The 9,321-nt window shown below is 32.6% G+C and overlaps 1 protein-coding gene across 1 annotated transcript in view; it reads left to right on the top strand.

The window, feature by feature from the left end:
* The first annotated feature begins 4,021 nt into the window (after window positions 1–4,021).
* Window positions 4,022–9,321, top strand: part of LOC102585506 (cullin-4-like) — a 15,594-nt gene continuing 10,294 nt past the window's right edge. The window contains exons 1-3 of the mRNA XM_006352910.2: window positions 4,022–4,362; window positions 7,203–7,318; window positions 7,399–7,745. Coding sequence (XP_006352972.1) covers window positions 4,101–4,362; window positions 7,203–7,318; window positions 7,399–7,745 — 725 coding nt within the window. The 5' untranslated portion in view covers window positions 4,022–4,100. The remainder of the gene's footprint in view (window positions 4,363–7,202; window positions 7,319–7,398; window positions 7,746–9,321) is intronic.

Genomic DNA, 9,321 nt, shown 5'->3' with positions numbered 1-9,321 from the left:
TTTTAAAATGATATGTGTTATTTTTTCTGTTCCAATATATGTGAGCCTGATAAAATTCTGAGAGTCAACCTATTTTATTATATAACTTTTAAATATTTTAAAGCTTTTTAAGTCATTTGTAAATTATATATGTTGCTTCCTTGATTGAGACTTTTTCATTTGTGTGTTTCTTAAGAAAGATATATATTGGAAAATTATTCCAGTCATTTCAAACACAAATCATATATTCTATTCTATTTTCTTCTACTATGTTATAAAAGAGAATTTAGGGCCAAGTATAATATAAAATATTTAAGATTGGGACTTTTCCCAATCTTGAATATTATATATTATACTTGGTATAAAATAGAATTTTAAAAGTCCCACAAGTATAATATATAATATTCAAGATTGGGAAAAGTCCCAATCTTAAATATTTTATATTATACTTGGCCCTAAATTCTCTTTTATAACATAGTAGAAGAAAATAGAATAGAATATATGATTTGTGTTTGAAATGACTGGAATAATTTTCCAATATATATCTTTCTTAAGAAAGTTTATTTTTATTTTTATTTTCGGATTTTGCAGCATTGGTTATGAGCGGAAGTCATTTGTCTTTGGTGCACTTTTAATTTTATACATTAGTAATAAAAAATTAGGAAAAATTATATAATTAGATATACTTCACTACCACATATACTATCATTAATTAATTATTGGAAAAATTACTTGGATTGGTACCTTTTAATAAATAATTACTGATTTTAGCGATATTTTTATTTATTACCATTTATAGCAATATATAACAATACTATGTTAAATCTGCAATATGTATTAAAAGTGAATTATGTATGCAATATATATATATTAGAACTGTTTTTTAAAATATATTATGCTTGTTTGGTAAGAAATTGACACATTATATTATAAGTGTATTAAAATGTGTGATAAATGTATTCTCCATCAATAAAACTTGTATTATATGTGAATAATAAATTGTTCTTTGTAATATGTATTAAAATTGTATTATAAATGTATTAAAAGTGATCAAGTGAAAAAAAAATGTTATTGCTATAAATGGTAAATATTTTTTTAATATAGTATATTTATGTAAGTTTCTCATTATTATTTATACGTTCAAAATACTACATATCTTACCACTAATTAAGAGTTTTCTATGTATCTTAGCTTACACTTAGATACATGTAATTTTGCTACTAGATACACAAAAATATGAAGAGAGGCGTGCAAGATTCACATGTATTCATACACACTCGATACATGTATATGTATGTGTTTGGAGTGAAATTGTGCATGTATCGATCTGGGATACCAGATACATGGGAGAGTGGCAAGCGAGATGGGACAAAGACGAGCAAGATTTGCTATGTATCCCGGATACATGTGAATCCATTTGGATACAATGTTTCTAGAATAAATTACACCTAAATTTGACCCCATGTATCCGATATACATGTATCTAGACGTTTCTAGAAGCACCAAAACTAGTAAGATATATAATATTATAAACTAAAGTGTATCTAAGTAATTAGATCCTAAATTGATGGGATTTATGTAAGTTCTCAAAAAAATAATCACCAATCAAACATCAACAAAATGTTTCCTATATAAATATCTTCGATAATAAGTAGTAACAGTCCCAAATTCATTAATGTTGGCCACGGCCCACGGGCCTTGGCCCAAATGTTTCGACTGGGGAAACTGGGCTTAATCGTAAGGGGGATGGGTCCAGTTGGTTGAACAGAGACATTCTAATCCAATAAAAAAACATACAACTGAAAAATGCAATACTTATACAGTAAATTTTAGGTTTAGCAAACATAAAAATCATATTAGCGCTCTATAGCTACAATTTTGCTATTTGCGCTCTATAGATCGCAGGTAGGCAACTCATTTGTATAAAAGGTGCAGCGATTGTATATGTATATCGGTCTGATAATTGTATATATGTAACTACTATGTATAAGTATCAATAATTGTGTTTGTATATCTGCATAAAATTTGAATTTGTATACAATTGAATCGAATTAAAACATGTGTATATCAAATCTCTCTCACTCGCTTTATACAACACAAATTATACATTGTATTTTGTATAATTTGTGTTTGTATAAAGCGAGAAAGAGAGAAAGACAACAGAGAACTGGGCAAGGAAAGATTTGTATTGTATAATTATAAGTGTATAGGACGAAGAGATATGTATTTGTATTTGTATATACAGTTTTCTCTCGCTTTATACAAACACAAACACAATTTATACATTTGTGTTTATATAAAGTGAGGGAAGCGAGGGAGATTTTTGGGGAGAGAGACGAATGACAAAGTGTTTGCTATGGATTAGAATTAAATGAAAGTGTGGTTATAACATTTATTTTGAATTAATAATTGCTATTTAATACAATTTTCCTATACTTATATTTGTCTAGATTAATTTGTGCAAAATATTTACAAAATATATGAGTAGTGTATATTTTATACTATATATTGATTGTGTATATATTACATACAATTTAGTTGTATTGTTAAATAATTTGCCTAAAGGTATATATCTTTAACGTTCCCTATAATATTAACATTTTATGAGTTTATAGCAAGTACGAGCTTGAACTATAGACCTATCTCGATAAAACATAAAATAAAATAAAAATCAAGATCATTTGACTTCATATATAGTCTAGACTCTTTATTATTGGGGAATATGCACAGATACCCACTTGAAGCATGATGTTTAAATAAATAACTGAAAATTATAAAATATTTAGTATATAGTTTTCTCAAAATCAACATCAGACGTATAAAATTAAAAATGAAAATCAGATTTGAAGGTGGCTTAGCTAGGCATTTGAATTTTGACATTAGTACATTTAGTATGTTTCAACATCATCCCATCTTTGATAATAACATAAACATAAATATACATTTTTCATGATTTCACTTAGAATTTCGATCTCATTATGTTTGAATTGCTAAATTCTAATAGATTAAAGCCAATCATTTTGATAACATTTGAAAGTAGAATTCATGCACATGTTCATGAACCTAAGAACTTCAATTTTATTATGCTTGAATTGTTAAATTCTAATAGATTAAAGTTAATCATTTTGATAACACTTGGAAGTAGAATTAATTCACAAACTTCAATTTTATTATGCTTGAATTGTTAAATTCTAATAGATTAAAGTTAATCATTTTGATAACACTTGGAAGTAGAATTAATTCACAAACTTCAATTTTATTATGCTTGAATTGTTAAATTCTAATAGATTAAAGTTAATCATTTTGATAACACTTGGAAGTAGAATTCATGAGTTCATGAATCTAATCCTAATGCAAATAATACTTTAAAAATGAAACTTTAGTTAGTATATATAATTCAAATAATACACATCAAACGAGCTATTGGTTGCAAATTCTACTCTATTCTCCCAGAGAAAAGAACACAGGAACATGCCAATTATTTATTGGGAAAAGAACACAAGTTTCACTAATTTATGACTTAATTACATGCGTCTCCTTATATATTCAAAATTATCATTTGTGCAAGATCTCAATCTCCAAATACATGTATCTGGCGTATCCAAATACATGTATCTCGTATACATGGGCAAATTAAACATACTAAATCAATTAACTTATCACTATTAAAAAATTCCATTCATTTTTTTGAGAAAATATCCTATTCATATTAGCTATTTATATGGGATAAATTAGGTGTAATTTGTTCTTGATATACTGTATTCAAGCAGAGTTGCATGTATCTTGGATACACTGACTCTCTCGCTTGCCTCTCTCCCTATGTATTTATATTTCATAATGTATCTAGTAGCAAAACTACATATATCTAGATGTATTCGGCTTAAAATCTGATAAGGTCAAAATTGGATACATTCTTTTATCTTTTGTTGCTACTAATTAGGTCAAAATTTAAACATCTATTTTTATTTTTTTTAATTAAAGAAATTATACCTATATATCTCAAGGACCAAACTTCTTATACGTATTTATTTTAAGAGGCTCAAGAAATCGGCTCTCCTCTTGTTGTACAAATAGTGTGAGCTCACAAGATTTCACTCTTTTTCTCTTTGTCTTCTTTATTTATGTCTCAACCCAACAAGCGATCTTCTTCCCTCAGTACACCACCACCATCTCCACTTTCCCGTTCAATGAAGAAGGCCAAGTCTCAGGCCGCAGCTACTGATGACAACAAGAATGGCCAGCAGCAGCACCACAAAGTCGAATCCACAGACGAACCTTGTGTGTCCATGATCCAATATTCGGGTGGTGGAGTCACTTCCAATTTGTCTCGAAAGAAAGCTACCCCTCCCCCTAAGAAGCAGCTAGTCATTAAGCTTAACAAAGGTATTCTCACTTCTTCCACTCATTTTTTGTGTTGCTGTTTTTTTTTCTTTCCTCCCGTACATTTGGGGATTTTTCGAAATGATTTGAATTTGCATGACCTATATTGAAGCTTTAATTTTGTAATTTGGGTTCGGAGAGTTGATAGGGTAGTTTGGAGGTTTATAATTGAATTAATGAGTGCTGAATTTGGGGGATTTGAAATGGATTTTGAAAATTTCCCCTCGCTGGACTGAAGAATTTGAGCTGTTCTGGTGTGTGTGGTTTTTCGTCATTTTAAATGTAGCATTTTGGGAGTGAGGCATTTGACCTGAAATGAACGGATAAGTATGATTTTTTATCTGACTCCATTGTTTAGCTGTATTTTTAATAGGGTTCTGACTCTGACTGGTTAGGGTGGAGTGGAATTTGTGGGTTAGAAGTGGAAAATTGATCCTAATTGATCGAATATCATGGGCAAGAAAGGGAAAAGGGATTTGCACCCGAGGGTCATAATTATTTGTGCAAGGGGCCATAAGGAATGTGAGATTACTTGAATATTGGGAGATTGAATTCAATGCTTAAAGGGAGCTCTCATATTCAACGAGAGAAAACAGGATTACGAGCAACTATTGTTTGTTAGATTTTGGAGGTTTTATGTATACTTATACAACAAGATTTGTTTTTGAAAATTCTACGGTCTTGGTGTGTATTAGAAACTCTTTTGATTTTTTTTAAAATTTTAAAATATACCAAACAACTAGTCAATGTAATGGAAGGGCATGGGGGAGAAGCTCATACCTTGCGATGCAAGCTGTGCTTGAGGTGTGTTGCTCAAGGCTCAACGGAGGTAAAGGTTGCGTGCAGTGTTGCTTATATGACACTTTGGTGTAGGAACCAAAGCGGTGTAAAATGCATTCCTGATTTCCCATGGGCTTTATTTGAAGAGGACATAAGTAAACAATAGCCATAGCTGGCAAATTGATATACTTTTTTTAATCAAAGTAAATGCCAAAATGTATACTCCCTTCGTTAAAAAAAACCGAAAGGGTTCGGAGTAGGAGAGTCTCGTTGATTTGCTTGACACATACATCTTGGGTGCAATTTCTCACGATTTCTGTTGAAAAGAGGACACAAGGTCAAAGGAGATTGTAAATTAAAGATGGATTGACACAAAAATGTTAAATTGTTGAACAGCTTCGTCTAAACTTCTAAACTGGTAATGAAGATACACTTCCATTTAATTATTTTTGGTGTGCAGCACGCCAACTCACGTGCATGCCTGATCATTTCAGCCGAAGTATGTGGAAATATTTGGTAAATGGGTGGTGGTTAGACTTGAATCTAAGAGATCAACTTTTTACTATATCGAACCATGTGAATTGTTTTGTCTAAAAGTTTGCGCTATTAGAGATGCAATACTTTTATTTATTTACTTGTTTTATTTGTGCAACAAGAAGAAAAGGAAAAAGAGGTTTATGGAGATCAACTATTTGATATTCAAGTGGAAATTTACGGGCTTAATATTGCTTTTGAATTACCTTGGTGATTTTTTTTTTTGATGTCTGGACAATTCAAAACTAATTTCAACAAGTTCCAGCGATTATAGAATTTAGGATTTGGTGGCTCTTATCTAAAGCTACTATTAAAACTTCTTCATCCTTGTTAATAAGCCTCTGTACATTAGTCGCCTTATCAGATCTTTGTTTTAATGATAATCCAGAAACTCCCAATGGTCTGTGACACATGTTTGATATCCATAAGAGACTGGATTTTTTTGCGCCTGAAGTGTCTTTTCATTTTCTTTCCCATTCTGTTATCGATTTGAAATAAGTACATTTCGGTATCTGAAGGGTTGCCTAAAAGATACAGTCCCTTAGAGGGGCAATTATTTGCTACATTTGGATATCAGGCTCTGGTAAGTTATGTTTTGGCTACTTATGATGGTTGGAATCCTTGAATGTTAAGAAAATTATTGAGAAGGGGCTAGAGGTTTCAAAAGATAATTTGGAGCATAACTATGCATAGTTCTGGAATATGCACAATTTGAGAGTTGCATTACATGTTAGGAACCATGAATTGGGACTTCTCATTCCTGTAGGTAATTTTCTAAAGTTTCTTGCTATGACTTGTTTAAGGTAATAAGTATGATTTGAGGTTCAAATCCAGCGGAGGCAAAAATATTACTCCCTCCGATTTTGTTTGGGTTTGACTTGGCACATAGTTTAAGTCTTTAAGAAAGTAAAGAAGACTTTTGAATCTCGTGCTCTTAAACTAAAGATATGTAGAATGTACCAAAATGTCCTTTAATAATGTGATCTTAAACATGCTATGGGGAAAGTTGAAATTAAAGAATTGCCAAAAAAGGAAAGAGATATTCTTTTTTAAATGGACTAAAAAGGAAAGTAAAACAAACAAATTGAATCGGAGGGAGTAGGTAATTTCTTCTCCTCTGTCCAAGCCTTGGTGGACGGAGTTACCCGGTACTTGCGTTGGTGGGAGGTAGCAGTGTACACAAGCTGGCCTGTAAGCCACAGTTATAAAAATAAAACAAAAATAACATTGTGGAAATATAAGGTCAGATAGACCATTGATCCCATATGCTTGTTCCGATTGATGCAAAGTCTGCAAGTGTTACTGTTCCAAAGATTTGATCTGGCACTTTTAAAAAATAAAATAAGAGGGAAGGATAGATCTGTGGACAAGTTTCTCCCTATATCACTTCATATCTTTAATAGTGCTGGAGCAAGAAATTGTAATTATTAGCATAGAACTGCTATGGGTAAATGTAATACTGTGAAATTAATGTATTCAAAGCAATATCTCATGTGTTCAACTTCTGGCCATTTTTTTTCTTCTTGAAGCAAAACCTACACTCCCAACAAATTTTGAAGAAAATACTTGGGCAACTCTGAAGTCAGCTATCAGTGCAATATTCTTAAAGCAGCCTGATCCTTGTGACTTGGAAAAGCTTTATCAGGTTCATTTTGTAGCAGTATTTACCTTCTAGTACTGTAGCTTAGCTTCTATATGTTAATTTATTGACTTTACTGTGCTTAGGCTGTCAATGACCTGTGTCTGCACAAGATGGGTGGAAGTTTATACCAACGGATTGAAAAAGAGTGTGAGGCACACATAGTTGCAGTATTGCAGTCCTTAGTTGGCCAAAGTGAAGATCTTGTTGTTTTTCTATCACTTGTTGAGAGGTGCTGGCAGGACTTCTGTGATCAGATGTTGATGATCCGTGGTATAGCGTTGTTTCTAGATAGAACATATGTGAAACAAACCCCAAATGGGCATTCATTGTGGGATATGGGTTTGCAGCTTTTTCGCAAACATCTTTGTCTAGCTTCAGAAGTAGAACACAAAATTGTCTTTGGGCTCCTTCAGATGATTGAGAGTGAAAGGTAACTTAAAATAGTTCCTGGTTGAATTTTATGATTGGCAGTTTTTCCTTGTCTCAATTTTTTTTTGATATTAGATAACTGTATTCGCACCAGAAAACCTATCAGGTGAAAACTGATGGGGTGGGATGTATAACCCCAAGGGGTATCATCAAGACCCAAATCTAGACAGGAAACTTTACGATTGTCCTATGAAAACAACTAAACTATCTATCTCCCCCACTATATCAAAAGACATAGAGCCTCATGCCCAGCTTATCTCTTTGAGAACTAGCTTCCGTCATATAAGCTCACATGTTGCTAAAAGAATTGCTAAGTATTCTGCCTCTACACTTGACCTAGCCACTACATCTTTCCCTTTTCTTTTCCAAGAGTAGATTTTCTTCAATTAAAACTCTGTTTTGAAGTGGACCGTATATTAGGAGAAGATCCTTCTAAATCTGCATCAAAATATGCCGTAGTGCTTGCATGTCCCCTATCCTCGTGTAATAGACCTACTCCAGACGAGTCTGTAATATACCTTTAGAATTCAAGTAGCTGCATTCTAATGATTGTCATGGGGAGCTTGGAGAAATTGGCTGACCACATTGACAACACATGAGATGTTGGTTGTGATTGTAAGATAACTGAGTTTAACATTTGGATTCATAGGAGTATCAATTTGTTCATATCCAACATACTGGTTTCTTCCCTTATATTAAAGGCATACTTCCTTTCTGCAATGGCAACCCCACTACTAGATTTTACCAATTCAATCCCAAGGAGTACTTCAGGTTACCCAAGTCTTTTGTTTGAAAGTGACTGTCAAGATGCTGCTTAAGTTGGGTAATGTAACAGTGATCATTACTTGTTATAACAATGTTGTTAACATAAACAACCAAAATACGGTTTTTTTTTGGACAAAGGTAACTGGTTTGTATATAAATCTTCAGCACTAAAGGCTGAGATCCCAAATTTACACCATGGAGCTACATACAGTTGAGTATACTCGATAAATCTTAGAAAAGAACTAGATCCTTCTTCATCTTACAAAGAACCTAGAATATCTGTATTAGCTGTGGGTTCATCTACATACTCAGAACTGCACCAATAGCAAAAAGTGATAATGCAGTTTATTTTAATCCTATGTAAAGGACTACTAATTCTCTCATTGCATCTCAAATTTCTCTCTTTCCATATGGTCTACCAATTAACTGCTGGGACAATTCTCCATCTGTTTTTGTCTGTACTGCCACTACCTTCATTATTCCAGCTTTCTATAGCCTGACTTGTCCTTTCTGGCACGGTCCAACTTATGCCTCTGTAGCTGGTAAACAAGTTCCAAAGTTGCCGTTAATACTTAGGATAAGGTACAAGTACCCCCTAGACAATGACCGAAATCTCAAAGACACACCATAACTAAACTAAGGTCCTATTACCCCTTGAACTCATTTTTTTTTTCTTTTTTTTGTAATTTTATTCACCTTTTGGCTTACGTGGCACACTCCGTGACTCTACGTAGTTGAGGCGCGTGGGAGATGTTTGGATGCCATGTAAGCCAAAAAGGTGTACAAAATTACAAAAAAAAATGGGTTTGGGG

The sequence above is a fragment of the Solanum tuberosum genome, unplaced genomic scaffold (genome assembly GCF_000226075.1).
Source record: "Solanum tuberosum cultivar DM 1-3 516 R44 unplaced genomic scaffold, SolTub_3.0 scf00141, whole genome shotgun sequence".
NCBI classification, from domain to species: domain Eukaryota; kingdom Viridiplantae; phylum Streptophyta; class Magnoliopsida; order Solanales; family Solanaceae; genus Solanum; species Solanum tuberosum.
The sequence above is the reverse complement of the archived record's forward strand: the minus strand, read 5'-3'. Positions and strand labels throughout refer to the sequence as shown.